Genomic DNA, 16,896 nt, shown 5'->3' on the forward strand with positions numbered 1-16,896 from the left:
TTATTATTATTGTTGTTGTTGTTATTATTAATAATAATAATATTATTAAGACTGGAATATGTCAAAGTTTTAGTCTACGAATACGCATACCTGAAACAGACATTATATATCAAGACAAAAATTAACTGAAAAAAATATCGTCATGATTAATTTGTATGGTGGCCTGGAAATACAAAACACTACAAACTTCAAAAAACACTTCCAAATCCTAAAATACTTCCAAATCGAGAAAACACTGGAATGGATTGAATGTTTTGTCATTTCTGTATTACAAAATGTATGTGAAAGAGACAGACAGATAGATTACAGATGAAATGTCCACAATTAAATATCAAAATTAGGTCAAAATGTTAGTTAGTTATCTTAAGCATTGCCTTTTTGATTGATATATATATATTCCGAAATGTGACTCTGTATTCCTCACAATTCATACATTAATTTCCCAAACTAAGAATCAAGTCCGCAAAGTCCTCCAGACTGAACTGTGAAAAAAACCAGTGCTGGAAATATCAAACAATTAGAGTGGTTCAGTGTTCTCAGCTGCTTATTTAGCTTTATTTGCATATACCATATACCAATATGGATCTATTGTAGGTTTTTGAGCAATTGGACGAGCAAGCGTAACAGTGACACAATATTTAACAAAAGTAAATATTTTGGAAGGAGAGGTTGCCTCATTTAACTTCAAAAGAAAACGGATTAACCAAGGTAGGATAAATATGACTGACAAATAAGTGTCGGCTATTTCAGCGATGAACCGCCGTTTGAACAAGATGTCATGGTGACGCCAAAATCAGCTGAGTTTTGTGATATCCAGTCAACATGAGTTCAACTTAAAGAATAAATACAAACAATGGTTCTCGATCGTGCCGTTTTTAATAACTTTTATTGCAGAAACAACTGAAACAACCTTTCAAACTTCAACAGAGACAAACACATCCGGCTCCTGCCACCAAAAAGTTTAGACAGGACCCTTCATTTACTGCTCCGTGAAAGCTCAACAGTTTTCCATGAAGTTCTGGATCATTAGAGCATTCTGCCCCACAGCTACAGGAGGTGTTCACTTATTTTCCTGGCATGCGCCAACACAGAGTTGAACCGCAGGGTTTTAGATGTCCAGGAAGTTGGAATTCCTTCCAGTCCAATCTGAGAGAGTAAAACAAAAAATCATTTCATAAAACAAAAGAGATTCAAATCTGCAGTAACATTTGATATAATATCAGATGAGCCGACGGTCACACCTGAGCCCCAAGACATGCTCCTATGAAGGACCCTCTGCTGCAGGTGCATCCGCCGCAGCTCATGTTGTCCCTGATGGCCGACTCGTACTGGCCGGCCGACAGGACTCCATGCAGCGCTGCTTGGAACGCACCTGGCAAACCTGCGGAGACGTCGGCGCCAAACGTGAGTCGCAGAGGAGGAAAACAAAGCTCACGGGATGGTTGAGTAACTGAGTTATGTGTGACAGTTATAGTGTGAGATGTGAGTGAGGATACCTCATGTGTTTGAAAACACGGCGGGAATCAGTTGCTGTGGAGTCTTGGATAAATTCTCCTTCACCTGATGGATGTGTCCTGAAGTTAACCAGAAAAAGAGAAGCTCCAGTGAGAGAAAAAAACAAAAAAAACAACCAACATTTAAAATAAATGTGTGGCATAAAGTGTGCCCCTGACTTTGTTTTCACACCACAGAATAAGGATAATATGGAAGCTAAATCATTCAGTACATGAGATTTTTACAAAACACAAAAGCTGATCCCATTAATCATGGGACTCAGTCCCATGAATCCAGCAGAATGCAGGCCTCACATACCAATGACTGCTTTGTCCAGTTCCTGGGGCTGTTTTCTGTTTGGGTCATTCAGCTGACTCAGTACGACATCCAATGCTTTAGGGTCTGGACCATTCAGGATGAAATGCTCCAGGAACCTATAAAAAAACAAGCCAAAATCATTATTCACATATTGATACATTGTAACAATCCATCTGTAGTTTGTTTTTTTTCCCTTAATATAATTTCCCCATATGGTACAGAATTTAATATTCAAATCCAAAGACTTGTTAGATTACAGGTTCAAAGTCTGAGAAATAAAGTTTTGCAGCCAAAGGTTGTAATAACAGACAAACATCTGCCTCTGATATTATCCAAATAACATTTATGAAAAACGTTTTGTAAAGCCGTTTTCATTTTGTCAATGACATATGACACCTACAGAAGGTAGGGCTATACGTATATTATATTTGAATATTAAAAAAGAATATTTAAAGGCAAATGCTACATGTAAAACTTTTTTTTAAGCAGAAAAAAACAAATACTGGTAAGCTATTGAGCATGCCAATAGTGAAATTTCCCTTCGCTATGGAGAATTTAAGTTTAATTCAAATTTATTTCAGCATTAGTCATGAGAAACGGGTGTAAAGAAGAGGCGTGTTTAATCACGTCATCGCATCTATGTGTTCATACGAATGACCAGATCTAACCTTCAGCGGTACCTGTTGGCTTTGTTAGTTGTGATAAACCGGATTTTTTTTTTTATCACAAGCACAGTAAATAGAAACCGTTGGATGATACAGGAAGCAGGTATGCCGACCTCGCTGCAGCCAGAGTCTCTGCCACACATTCGTCGTTATTCTGGGTGACCCGGGTGGCCAGTTCCACTTTTTCCAGCATGTCTGGCTGCCCGGCGTAAAAAGCCACGACAGGCGCCATTTTGGCGATTCCATCAATCTGACAGTCAGTCTCACAGCCTGCAAGCAGACACATCGATCACGTCAAATTCACAATCTGCACCTCTTCAAGTGGGCAGTGACGGAGCTTTACCCGTCTCCTCTTTCCCCGCATCCACATTCCTCAGAAAGCTCTTCAGACTCCCTTGTCTCCACGGCCCGTCAATCGGCAGCTGAGGTCTGGGCCCTGGCGTTTACACAAGTAATGAGTCCGTCAGCTTAACCACAATAAGTGAGGAAAGTGTTTGTATTTGTCCAAAACGTGAAAGAGGGTCCACATTTCCTGGACAGCTTTCTGACCTCCCTTCTGTCGGTACGGGTCGTTGACAGGCGTGTCGTACTCCGATCCCGGACCAAAGAACTTCAGTATGCGCTGCTTCAGATCCTCTACATTCAGCCCTTGGTAGGAGACAAAGTCACAATTTGAACTGGAAAGCTTGAAGTGGTTCCTGTCACGACCACAATATCTTGCATTGCGCGTCGGAAAGATGACGATACCTCCACATTCAGACAGGGACTCCAGGAGGACGTAGGCCTGGTCTCCATAGCAACTCTGCTGGCCTGTCTGCCTCCTGTAGAAAGGGTTTGCAGACTCGGAACGAAACTCTGGGTTTGGATCCTCATCCAGAATCGCCTTCAGCTTTTGGCGGTCGTACACCCAGTGCAGAGGCTGTGCTGCAAGAGGACGAGCCACAGAAGACACTAATTAATCCCTCCATCAGAAGATTTTTCCATCTTTTTCGTTGTATGATAATAAAAAATTAAAAGCAGAAAGTTTCAATTGTCGATGGGATTTTCCTGTTGTTAGAACACAATTAAATTATGTGATTTTTATTTTTCATATTTGTTGTGCTTTCAAATGCTCAGTGGGCTTTAGTGGGTTGAATCAGTCACATCTTTACACAATATTGAGGTTTCTGACAGTTTTAAATATTGTCATGTGAAGTCATCTAATGATGCAGTTCTGTTTCTCAGTGAGTTATTTTTCCCCATCAGGATCAGGGGATAAAAATTCAATCAATTAATATTAAAATAAGAATAATATATATTCAAGTTGAATTTATTTTTACAATGGAACGCCTAACTGTGAAACTGGCAGGAAAAATCTGAATAAAAGATTGATGATTGACCATGTGAATTACATTGAACCATTATTAAGATTATATACAATGTATGCAAATACATTTCTTTTTTAAATTACTGCGTGCATTCAAATAAACTATGAAACCAAAGAGACAAAAACTTGAACTGACCTGCTGCATCTGCAACAGCGGATCCTACGATGGCTCCTATTGCTCTGTTGGCCAGAGATGAAGTCATCTGTGAACACATGAAAATTCTTATTAGAGCATTGCACAACCAGAAATGTCACAATTAGCACAATATTTTCTACCAAGTTATGTCTCTGTTAAGATCATTAGCATAGTGGCTCATCATCATCTTGTCTCCTGAAACCTCCTTCCTCATAACACACATCATCCCTACAAGTTGTGTGTGTTTTATTCGCGTTCTGTTGTGGGTTTAACTTTTGTGCTTCTGACTATAACCTTCTTAAGGGTACTTTGGTGTAACTCAGGTCAATCATTGCATACATTTTACAAATAAGCGTCAAGTTTATTTTAATGTGTTGGAATCAAGCCCATTGACAATGTTTTTCGTTGGTTTTTTTTTAATTAACAAAATCACTTAAACATTTTGTAATACAATCTTCACAAAGGTTTTTTTTTTTTAAAAAGCAACAAAGAAACATGCACTTACAATGAAGTGAATAAATCCTATATATATATATATATATATATATATATAATTAGAAAAGGCAGTTCTTGAAGAACTATATGGAATGCAGCCTGAAAATTAAACAACACAGAAAAGAAAAAGAAAAAACCCCAAAGCAAAAAAAAACAAAAAAATCCAGGACTCACTTTTCAATCATAATTATTAATCAAATCGAATAATTTTATTACATGTTTAATCTTTATGAGCCTATTGATGTGAAAGGTGAATTGTTGTCAGCTGTTGCGCCATGACGTCATAAAGAGAAGCGCTTGATTTTTATCCCTGTCTCCATCACGTGACACTCAGCGCAGAGTCAAACCACGCTGCTGATAAACAAATATTAACTTTATGATTCGCTCTGAGCTCGCCTGCAATGAAACGTGAGCTAATTGGCGATGCTTCTGCCAGCTGTGACTACAGACCGTCTGTTTCGAGGCTGTTTGACTCGACTTGATGCGGAAGTCGGTTGTGAACCTGTCTCGCGAGCAGTCGCGAGCTCGTTCGCCGGAATATGACATGAAAAGTCTGACCTTCGCCTCCGAGGCCGGAGCAGGATGAGGCCGCCCGAAGCTTGTTCAAACCGAGGAACAATCACGACCTTAGCACTCACAAAAATACACAATGTAATGAGGCGTTATGAAACGTCCGGAGCTTTGTCCCCGCCCACCGGAGAGATAACCCCGCCCCACCTCGTCGTGTCACGTTGTTATTTCAGCATTGTTGCGTTTGATCTCAGGACATACTGTGCAGCGATCTGCAATTTCAACAAAGACTCAAGAAATACAATATAATGCACATTTTCTTAATTAAAAAAAAGATTGACCGGTGTTGGCAGTTACATATCTCAAATGTACAGGTCATACAATTAAAAAAACTAAATATATACGCTCAGGATTTGTTTCCTTTCTAATATGTGGATAATATATGTAGAAATATTCATTTACGTTGCACTAGTTATTTGCAGTATTTCATGACACGTATGTGTACATATATTTGCATTCGCAGTGTTTATTATGTGTCTATCTGCACTTGCATTGTTCTTTAATGCGCATTTTATATTGTGTGCTTGCACTATTCTTTCCCGATGAGTATTTTTAGTTGTTTTTTTTATAACTATGCCATTTTTTTATATAAAATTTCTCAATTTAGTGTGTGAGCAACACAGTGACAACTGTGAATTTTTGTACCGTGAGATAAATGAAAAAATATCTAGCCTAGAATAAGCTTTAAAAACAGCTTCGGGGCATCGGCATTAAGATAGATTCATTATGATCAATGATGCGATAATACCTGACAATATGACGTCACAAAATAAATGCTCTCAGTCGACCAGCTGATGCAGATCAGAGAGCAACATCTGCTGGAAAATAGACGGAACTACAAGTACGGTAAACTAGTGGGCGAAAGTCCCCTCTTTGAGTCACAGCATCAATTATTATAGTAACTTATCAACACGTTACTGTTCACCTTCAATACGTTTTTTTTTTGTTTTGTTTTTTATGTCAATACGTTATCGAGCTGTACAACATGGACAACTCGCCCATATTCCTTCCAATGGATTTATTACAACAGACAATAGTTCCCAATATGGGTGTTTTTCTCAAAATACTCACATTTACAAATTTTTTAAAGGAATAAACAACCTGAAATTCCCTTTATAAAAAGTGCAATCTGAACATTTTCTTGCTTCTATGTTTACCTACAATGCAATGTTTGCCATGAGAGTTTTCACCAACTCGTTTGCTATTTAGTTTCACTATACGTCTCCGAGTTGTAATAATAGTACAGAAACAGTGCAAAAATAGGTGTTATCTTTACTTTGATTGTCTGCCATCCTAACCCTCTGCACCGTCTTCCCAACTTGACCCTAGGCTGGACAAGTTTTTGCCTCTTGGCTGTATATTTGACACCCTTTGCCTTAAGCTATTGTAAACATGTTGTAGTCTGAACGTGGTCTGACTCCTGGATACAGCACATTACAGAAAGCGGAGATGCTCCAGCAGCTTCACCACACAGTACAGACAGAATGTGGCTTTTAAGCATTCTGCTCAGGCTGAATATTTCTGGTTTATTTCTGCAGACCTGCATGTACTGATACAGGAAACAGGGGTGTGTCTCTGGGAGCGGGCAGGAGACCACATAGCCTGCATTTATTAATAGCTTACATCTTCCCTTTCAATTTGTAAAATAATATCACATGTGATCAGCTCAAGCATACATGCAGACATTGCAGGGAGCACACGTGTACTGTCCGTATCAGGTCCAGACTCAAAAAGATTGAGAGAAAAAGTGCCACTCAGCCCCCCTCCTGTAAAACTCTATGTTTCACTTTCTTCTTGAGTCAGGGCTAAGTGACACCTATGCACCCAATCCTAAGCAGGTGCACCACCCTCTCTCTCTCTCTCTCTCTCTCTCTCTCTCTCTCTCTCTCTCTCTCTCTCTCTCTCTCTCTCTCTCTCTCTCTCTCTCTCTCTCTCTCTCTCCTTCTCTCTTTCTATCTCTCCATGTCCCTGAGTGACCTGGCCCCACATTCTCGAGCTACGATGATGCCAGCAGTAGCAAATTAGACACCAGCACCACCTCCTGATATGTACTTCTCTGTCCTACATCCATTATTTTTAGCTGGGATCCAAGCCTTCATCTTCACTTAATATGGGAAAAGAGAGCTTCATATTTGCAGCCGCCACTAAATCCATCGTATCAGTCGTCCTCTTCATTTGGCAAAAGCGAAAAACACTCACTCACATGCACGCCCCTATCATCTCCCTTTTATCTGTTTATTCTGCGCCCCATCCTCCCCGGCCTCCACCACTGCCCCTCCATGCTCTGTGTCTGGATGTTGGAGACAGAGAGCAGGTTGGTTGTCGTCCCCCTCACTCCACCCACTTTGACAGGTCTGTCATATATGCTCAAGCACACACGCACACACACACACACACATACACACACACACACACACACACACAAAACACGCGTGCACGCGCAAACTCACCTACACAAAGCTGTCACTCCAGCAACCAGCCCGGCCCTGCCTCCTCTTTCCCATGCTCAATTACACCCCACATAGACACACACTCACACCTATGTCAAACTTAGCCCAACCCCTCTTGCACCCTGTGCCCCACTGCCAGTTGCACTGGTGGGGTTTTTAATAAGGTGGATGCAGGAGTTGGTCTTGCTCTCTTCTGGGTGACGCGGATTGGAAGGGCTTCTTCATACTTTCAAAGTAGTTTTTTTTTTCTTCTTCTTTTTACGACCACCCCTTCTTTTACTTTCTGAAACTGTAAATACACCTTCACTAATCGCAAAGAGGAGCCATGAAGTGGACCTGGGTACTTGTGGCAGTCTTGCTGTCCTTTGCGGGGCTATCACTGGGCAAGGACAGCTTGGACTTCCCGGAGTATGATGGCAAGGACCGTGTCCACCACCTCAGCGCCAAAAACTATAAGTCTGTGATGAAGAAGTACGATGTCATGGTTTTGTACTACCATGACCATCCCGGATCCAGCCGCGTCGCCCAGAGACAGTTTGAGATTGAGGAGTTGGCACTTGAGGTAGGTTAAGATGGCAAGCTTTCTGAGGAAACGCTGTAGATAGGGCGAGGTTCTCATGGTAAGAGCTAACTTACAGAAATATGACCTTTCTATTGAAGTTTTACTGGGATCTGTACTCGTGGTAGTTTATTTTAATCCGCAGTTGCCATCAAAAGCAGACAGAAATATTGTGATGGACCCGATGCTTGTAGCTTCGTATGTCTTCGTTAGAAATTGTGATTTGCAGTAATGGCTGTGTCGGTTGAACCCTTGACTGACGTGTTTGCACAAATGCTGTGTGCTTGAAATGATTAAATGTACGTTAAAGCAGGAGGAGTTGATATGGGGCATTTTACCAGGTGGGAAATATCTTTAGTAGAGTCAGAACCGCTGATGAATGAAGTCTCAGACATGTGTCACAAGCCTGTGGCCCACCTGAGGGAGGGGGAGAGAGAGAGAGAGAGAGAGAGAGAGAGAGAGAGAGAGAGCTGATGCACCTAACAGGCCTCCAGACCTGTCATCCTGGATACTCAGCAGTTTAATCACATTCCTGCAGAAAAGCATGACATCACTCTTCAGCTCGTCCTGACACCAGGCGAGAACCAATCACCTTCTACGGTTGCGCGGGAATTTGCTGTCTATCAAATTTCAGATATTCCCACACCATCTTTCAAAGGAAAGGTTTAATTAGCAGGTTTAGTGTCAGCTCGTTAGAACAGCCAAATGACATTTGTAATATAGGTTCATGTCACAATTCAACACAAGTCAGACTTCCCAGCCAATTTTTTTTTTTTTAGAAATTGCAAGAAATTTAGAAAATTGTCTTATTTCAAAAATGTATGCACTGGATCCCATAGCTCAAATCAGGTTTTGTTTTTACATTTGGCTTGACTGTGGAATGTAAATGAAGGCTGCAACCCTACATGTCTGTTGCATTATTACTAAAAGCTGTGAGAAATGCTGGTGGAAGCTTTAACACGGTGCACCCACAACTAAATCTTGCAACCAGTTCTGGATCCAGCATGTCTTGCCACTGATAGAATAAGAGAAATATAGATGAAGATAATCTAACCGAATAGTGACAAAGAGTGAGGTTGCGAAGGACATGCGATAAGTTGCTCTGCTGAGCATATCACATCATCGCGACAGTCTGTGGCGTCTCCGTAAGGGGCTCGTCTCGGGGCTGCGGCCCAGTGCTGGAGGTCCTGGCTCCAGTAGTGCCGGCTCAGCGCCGTGCTCTGATTGACACTTGCAGTACTGTACTTGTCAGCGGATCCCGGAGCGGCCGAGCATCACCGCCACCTTTCCAAAATAGTCCCTGGGCTGGTGTGGCTTTTGGCGCTATATTTATCCCAAGCTGCTTTTGTGGTGTGTTGAGCTCCCTCAAGGCTTGTGTTTCCTCTTACGAATGTATTATGATTTACATTTAATGAGGTCTTAATATTAGCAACAGCCAGTAGCAAAAGGTACAGGGTTTCAGAGGCCAAGGCTCCCTGTCCAGTTAGTGACAGACAAAATGATGTACGACATGATGATTGTATGGCTGTCAAAAAGTTTTTTTCCTCTTAAATTGAGCTTATGAATTATACGGTGTACATACAATGTAATAACTTAAAATACACTACTTCATTTTAGTGAAGACACAAATTTCCATTTACATAAGCATGCAGTGAGGTAAAAACTCTCATTTCATTATCACTTCAATAAAGCACATTTCACCATCTGCTACATTATTGTATCCATAAAGTACATTGTGAAATCAACTCAACATCCCCAACGAGGTGCTGCTGTGCAGTTTACATGTTGTATAGCTGGGGAAAAAACAAGCAGATTGGAAACTATGAAATCTGATCCTGGATTAACTTTACATGCATTTCAGTGGGTTTAGTTACCTTCCAGAATTGATATCATCCCTGTGACTGCAGAGACACATTCTGAATGCCAAGGTGCAAAAACAACTTTACAAATAGATATACATTGACTGAGTGATTATCAAATGTTTTTGCTCCATCTCCTTTTTTTCGTTATTTGCATACAGGGTAACAATAATCAACTTGTTGCAGGAAAAACAAGATAGACAACTATTTCATATGGAATCATGAACGAAGATATTTATATTTTGTGTTGTTAATAAGTAACTTCTCTGAGTTCACATGTTTCAACTGAATTTATATGTAAAAACAGAAGTGCAATGGATTTCAGAAATAGCAAACAAATGAATGAAGTGACTTGTCATGTATTATGCAGCCTTATTTTATTTTAGCCACTGTAAATGCCAAAAGGGTGCCGCCTGCTACAAAGATGAAAAGAAGGGTGATTTCAAATGCACATCATAGGTTTAAATCATTTTTCCCAAATTAGCTGCAGTCAAGCAATTAACTCTGAACTTGTTTTCTATCTTTCACCAATCTGCAACTCAACTCAGGTTTAGAAACAAAAAAAGAAAAGAAAAGCTCAAGCCTCTCTGCACAGCAAGCAGCCTGGTTAGACTCACTCCAGTCTGGAAAAGCAGCTGCCCCAGTGTGTGTGTGTGTGTGTGTGTGTGTGTGTGTGTGTGTGTGTGTGTGTGTGTGTGTGTGTGTGTGTGTGTGTGTGTGTGTGTGTGTGTGTGCTTTTTACCCTTCAAACACACTAAGACGGCTCTCACACCACTTCTTCACCACTGCTGGGTTGTCTTGCATGCATTGGTGGGACTTACTGTCAGTCACAAGGTTCATGTTTCATACGGATTTAGAAAGTGCACAAGCAGCGCTCTGAAAAGCAGGCTTTTATGGTAATGAAGCCGCTGATCCCAGAACTTTGTGAAAAGGTTTGAATAAAAAGGTTTCGAGGCAGTGAAATAAGTTAGACTTACACAATTATGTGCTGCGATGTCGCTATGCAGGAATAAACAAACCAAAACTATGTATTTCTCTATGTGACAATGTTTTTTTTTTGTTTCTCTTTATTCTGATATGCAGCTTGCAGCCCAGGTCTTGGATGAGTTTGATGATGAAGATGTCGGAGTTGGCCTCATTGATGCAAAGCTTGACAAGGCAGTTGCAAAGAAATTAGGTAAGGACAAATAAACCGGACGAGACTGACTAACGCCTAACTCGCCACAACCACGGCCTCTGCAAAGTCAATGTCAATGATCTCAAAAGACTTGTTCTCAGGTTGCATTGTCAGGTTGGATGATCAGAAAGAACCCTGCTGAATCTCGAGAGAATAAACACCAAGGTACATCTGTTCTTCTCACCCAGGCCTTGAGGAATCCGACAGCATCTTCATCTTCACGGATGATGAAGTCATTGAATATGATGGAGAGCTCGCAGCAGACACTCTTGTGGAGTTCATCTATGATGTTCGTGAGGATATAATATCCCAGTGGCCTACCTTATTTTAGAAAAAAGAAATCAGTTCCTCCAAAGTTTTCCTCATGAAACGTACCTCACTGTCTCTGTCTCCTGCGTCGTCCCTCGGCTCTTCTTCTCCAGGTCCTTGAAGACCCCGTGGAAATCATCGACAATAGTAGGGAACTCAAAGGCTTTGAGAACATTGAAGAGGACATCAAACTGGTGGGCTACTTTAAGAGTCACAAGTCAGAACGTAAGAATCTGTACTGTGATGGCATGATAACTTTTCTGATCGCTTTTTTTTCTTCTTGCTGCTTGACAACATAATTTTAGGTGATCGCTTCTTAAGGAAATGGAACAGCTTTGTAAATGTAACATCAGATCTATGCATTTCTCACTAACTGCTTCTATTAAGTGGCCTGCAAGCAAACAACTAATGGAATAAAGCCAATAGTGAAATAACTTGCTAATAATGTAAAATAAATAGTTCAATATGTTTTACAGAGTGTACATCCTCGATGAATGAGTGTGATAACGATCTCATCCACAATCATTATTTCTGATGAGCAAATTGCACAAAAATTGCACGAAAACAAACTTTTATTTCTAAGAAATGCAGTTCTGCTTGTGTATTATTACATTACTCGCTGATTTGTTTTTGAATGCCTGTTCTTAATGTCATAACTTATTGCATTATTGGCCAAATGATATTATGACAATGGATATTTATAAATATACTGAAACAACTTTTTGGATGTCTGTAAAATTTCAGATTTTGAGGCCTTTGCTGATGCTGCTGAAGAGTTCCATCCTCACATCAAATTCTTTGCCACATTCAACCCCAAAGTGAGTAACTATGGGATTACTACTCAAGTCTATTTCAGGTCAAGTGCATTTGTCTGTGCAAATAAAATAATAACACATTCTATGTAAACTATCGGTGAGTGTTGACAAATAGTGCATGTGTAAATCCTAAGTGAGCTTGTCAGACACATAAAGTAAACTTAAAATGTCTTCTGTGAAAAAGTATTGAAAAGTATTTATCTTAAAAGCGGTATGCCGTATATTGCATATTAATGAGCCAAAAGCATATTGGACAAAAATGACGTTCTCATGGGAATTACTGTACTGTACATGTATATGTGGGTTTTTTTTATTCTGTGAGATTAGATGAAACGTTTTATGTGCCATTTTAGTACTCTGTGGTCACACCACAATTGTATTTCATGATCAAGTGAAAAACTATGAATTCCTATGCTGCTGGAGATATTTAAATAAAGAAAATGAAAAAAAATTTAGAAGACCCAGCATTCAGCCTTGTGGCACTCCAAAAACACAATTTCCAAATGTGTGCCAATTACAAATATACATTGCTTTGAGGAATTGTAACACTTCATGTCCTTAATTTTCAAAAAACAATATTACACGTGTTTATTATAATAAACCATAAAGGGGCTGATTTCGAAAATGCAAACAAATAAATTGTGTGATTGTGTTTGTTTTGGTATTAAAAAGATACTTTCATTTGATGACATCTCTACAGCTGTGAGAAGAAGCCATGTTTTATTACTGTTAATAAAATATCAATGATCTGCAAAATAGAAGAACAACTGAAAAGCATTTATACTTCAGATAAGCAATGATATTCTTCAAACAGGAAAAACAAATCTCTCCTCTTCTTGTTGTATTAGTTTACACAGTGTTATGTAAGATATTCAGGTCAACTGTCTTTCAGGAGTAATATACTTGATGCCGTCTTGCCTTACGTATAAATAGATAAATTCTGTGCTTAATATTACAGCAAGAAAAAAGCACGTCAACAACAAACGTGGCCAGACCGCAGTTCTTAAAAGCGTCGGTGTTGTGTTTCAGGTCGCCAGAGCTCTGGAGCTGAAGCTTAATGAGGTGGACTTCTATGAGCCCTTCATGGACGACCCAGTGGTCATCCCCGGAAAACCGTACACTGAGGAAGAACTGGTGGACTTCATTGAAGATAACGACAGGTAGATCGCATTAGTGCTCCCGAGCAAAGCTAAAGTTCAAAGTTCAGTCCTCATCATTTATCATGGAAGTGATTCCAAAGTGTGAGCCGCCGCCGCAGCAGCCTCGAGTTCTGCAGAGATGTTACCGGTGGGTCAAGAGAGGTCATTTACAATTCGTATGAGAAAAGTGTTTCTTTCAAAAAAATTACAAAAACAAGTCTACTTATTTTTCGCACCCATATTCAACCAGTTTTGTCATGAAGTAAGTTTTCCATTAGGAAATTGCTGTCAGACTCCGAAAATACACATCAACAGACCAGATGTAGTGTAAACTTGATTAATATGCACTTTCCACTTGATGTTTTTTTTTTTTTTTTTAAGTGGGCCTTGGCCTTCTTGACATGAGGTCTAACTAATTTATCTTTCTTCAGACCAACTCTGAGGAAGCTGCAACCCCACAACATGTATGAGATCTGGGTAAGAACAATGTAACTTCCTCCAATATGTGTTGCAATTAGTCTTCTATGAGGAGGATTCACTTGAGTTGCAACATTACAACACTTTGTAACTTCTCTGCTAACTGCAGCAACTTGACACCTTTGTTTTTCCCGTTGTGTCTGTTCTTTCCACAGGATGACGATGTTGATGGTGAACACATTATTGCGTTTGCAGAGGAGTCTGATCCAGGTAAAAGAAACAATACAAAATAAATCTACCGGTACACACATATCAGCGCTGATATTTTTGGTATCTTACGAGACGAACCCCTACAACCCAGTGTGGCTTTGAAAGTAATATTCTCGGCCCCTCCTCAGATGGTTATGAGTTCCTGGAGATCCTGAAAGAAGTTGCTGAGGACAACACGGACAACCCTGACCTGAGCATTGTCTGGATTGACCCGGATGATTTCCCACTGGTAAAACAATAAATCATAACATGGAACAGTGTAATGTGCAGACCATGAACAAGCAGAAAACAGTAACTTCTTGATAATAATCTTTTTCTTTTTTTTTTAATTGCAGCTCCTGCCACACTGGGAAAAGACCTTCGGCATTGACCTGTCCTCCCCACAGATTGGTGTCGTTGAAGCTGATGACGTGAGTCGTATTTTTGGTTCTTCTCCTAAAGATAACCTCACATTTTTATGTTGCGTTGCACTTGTACGTTGATAACAGGAGCACTCCGCAGAAGTATTAGGAAGTAGAGAGGAAATTGATCAACTACGTATAGGTCACCTGTCCTGCCAAATACAGAGACAAAAACAATCATACACACCTCTGGGCAATCCCTCAGGAAGGGAGACAAACCAATTCCACAGAGGAAGGTCCCTAATCCCAACCGGGACATGAACTGAGGATATTCTCACTGTGTTGCCGCCCCATGTCTTCTCCATACATTGGCTCCTTACATAGGCTTTAGGTTTGAGGTCACTTGTGTTAGTTATGTTAGTTAGTTAGTTGTGGTCTCTGCAGGTCATTCAGTCTCTCGGCCATGACTTAAATGGCACCTCATGTATCCACATCGTATAGTACCATGGCCACATGTTGCATAACGCCCCTAATGCTCATAAAATCATTGGTTTTGGTCTGGCGATCTCACAGATTCCTCGGCTGGGTTGTTGACCTGTCGGTGTTGTTTGTTGTGCAGGGTGACAGTGTGTGGATGGACATGGACGATGGCGAGGATCTGCCCTCTGTAGACGAACTGGAGGACTGGATTGAGGATGCCTTGTCAGGCAAAATCGATCCTGATAATGATGATGATGACGACGACGATGATGATGACGATGACGATGATGACGATGATGATGATGACGATGATGACGACGATGACGATGATGATGATGATGATGATGATGACGACGACGACGACGACGACGACGATGATGACGATGATGACGATGATGACGACGACGATGATGACGACGATGATGATGATGATGACGACGACGACGATGATGATGATGATGATGATGACGACGACGACGACGATGATGATTATTAAATCTTTAAGTCTGACCAATGCAGTTTCAAGAGTCAACATCATTAACTCAACATTAAGTCATCCTCTTTTGTAACTACATTACGTTGAACTCATCAGTTCATTTTGATATCTCATCTTTTCATCATCTTCTCTCTGCATCTCACTGGAATGATTTTCCATTACTCATCTGTCCCTCTCCCCCAGAATCCTCCATGTAACAAAGTACTCTCTAAAATGCCACTGTACAAATATTCTGACATGTAACACTGTCTGGTACAATAAAAAAGGAAATTGTTTCAAAAAAACCTGCCATCTATTGCTATTGATTTTTATAATATTAAATATGTTATTTTCCTATGTACTAGAGGGTTGCATTGTTTTATGCATTATGTCTGAGTCCATCTGTGAAGTTGGTTGCTGATGAATGTGTCTTATTTAATGTTCACTGTTTTTTTGTTTTGTTTTCTCCAGTACTGAAATGACTGAGGTCAGATCCAAGGGTGCTACCAGGCTTTATCTGATGGGTTTTAGGCATCGAAAGCCTATTCTGTAAAAGCATTGTGATGCTGTACACTGAAAGTGTTGTACATCAAATGAATATTTTCTACAACGATGAATTATGACAACAGCCACATTCTATTTTTGTAAAAAGAGACATTTTACTTACTGTAAAGTCTTAAATAAACAACAGCTTGGACAGAAAACCACTAGTGTATAGTTTTTACAGAATGTTTATGTGTGTATGTGTGAAATAACCATTATAATACTTTACTAAAGCAAAATCATGTTTTTTTTCACAGATGTAGTAAGGATACAGAACTGAGGGGATTCAGTTCGTTTGAAAGGTTCACACATTCTTTATTCTGTCTGAGACTCTCTCAAGGACTTTTATACAGATTCACCTGAATTTGCTATTTGCTTTGCATTTAAGGGGAGTGTTGTGTTACTATGAGAGTCTTGAAAGTAGTCTTAATCTACTATATTGCGTACATAAGACATCACCCCTCTGTCATCTTATTGATGCTTTATGTGAAACATCCTGTCTTCTCCTCCACCGATAATTCCATCTTCTACCACTTCATCCAGAATGGGGCGACGAGGTGCGGGAGATAATCTCAGTTGATTATGAAGGCAGGGTAAACCCTGGCAGGTTGCAGTCTCTCACAAGGCAACAGAGAGACAAACAGTAACACACACTCACTCGGGTTAGGGTCACCAATCAACCTCATATCAACAGTGTTTGTGACTGTGGGAGCAACATAAAACCAATGTTCTAGCCTATCTTGTATTTAAACCTAGTCACTACAAGCCTTTTCCATTCGGACCATTGCTGATTAAGCAGCTTCAAAGCCACAAAGACATAAATTCTAAAATGTGTGATAATTATGAACAAATAAAGAAATAAAAGACAGCTTGTGGTTGTGATTGTTTTTTTTTACTGTTAAATGCCGTGTTACTCACAACTAGAAGAATATTTGGTGTTTTATTGGTTCTATTTTGGTAATTGAGTCCATTTCTGATATGGTGTCACTATAATTGGCACATTTTAAAATGTCTTTAA

General features: G+C 40.1%; 2 protein-coding genes across 5 annotated transcripts; one reads left to right on the forward strand and one right to left on the reverse strand.

Annotated features, from left to right (window-relative positions):
• Window positions 1-872: 872 nt before the first annotated feature.
• LOC308135488 (crystallin J1A-like) lies at window positions 873-7,563 on the reverse strand. 4 transcript variants are annotated; one of them, XM_080503507.1, is made up of 10 exons: window positions 7,495-7,563; window positions 3,980-4,046; window positions 3,225-3,401; window positions 3,027-3,125; window positions 2,821-2,913; window positions 2,591-2,747; window positions 1,813-1,928; window positions 1,497-1,574; window positions 1,242-1,381; window positions 873-1,146 (listed from the first exon to the last, which is right to left on the reverse strand). In XM_080503507.1, exons 2-10 carry the CDS (start codon window positions 4,044-4,046, stop codon window positions 1,048-1,050), a joined length of 1,026 nt encoding a protein of 341 aa, XP_080359633.1. In that variant the 5' UTR covers window positions 7,495-7,563; the 3' UTR covers window positions 873-1,047. The 4 variants fall into 4 exon arrangements, with proteins under 4 accessions (XP_080359633.1, XP_080359634.1, XP_080359635.1 ...); XM_080503508.1 differs by having other exon boundaries at window positions 7,499-7,546; XM_080503509.1 differs by lacking the exon at window positions 7,495-7,563 and adding an exon at window positions 7,248-7,263.
• Window positions 7,564-7,641: 78 nt separating this feature from the next.
• On the forward strand, window positions 7,642-16,039 carry casq1a (calsequestrin 1a). The gene is made up of 11 exons (XM_080503503.1): window positions 7,642-8,056; window positions 10,996-11,089; window positions 11,278-11,378; window positions 11,512-11,623; window positions 12,143-12,216; window positions 13,243-13,373; window positions 13,784-13,829; window positions 13,985-14,039; window positions 14,168-14,268; window positions 14,375-14,449; window positions 15,000-16,039. The coding sequence occupies exons 1-11, from the start codon at window positions 7,820-7,822 to the stop codon at window positions 15,354-15,356; spliced, it is 1,383 nt and encodes a 460-aa protein (XP_080359629.1). The 5' UTR covers window positions 7,642-7,819; the 3' UTR covers window positions 15,357-16,039.
• The last annotated feature ends 857 nt before the right edge of the window (window positions 16,040-16,896 follow it).

Source organism: Blennius ocellaris (genome assembly GCF_963422515.1).
Source record: "Blennius ocellaris genome assembly, chromosome: 10".
In the NCBI taxonomy this organism is placed as follows: Eukaryota; Metazoa; Chordata; class Actinopteri; order Blenniiformes; family Blenniidae; genus Blennius; species Blennius ocellaris.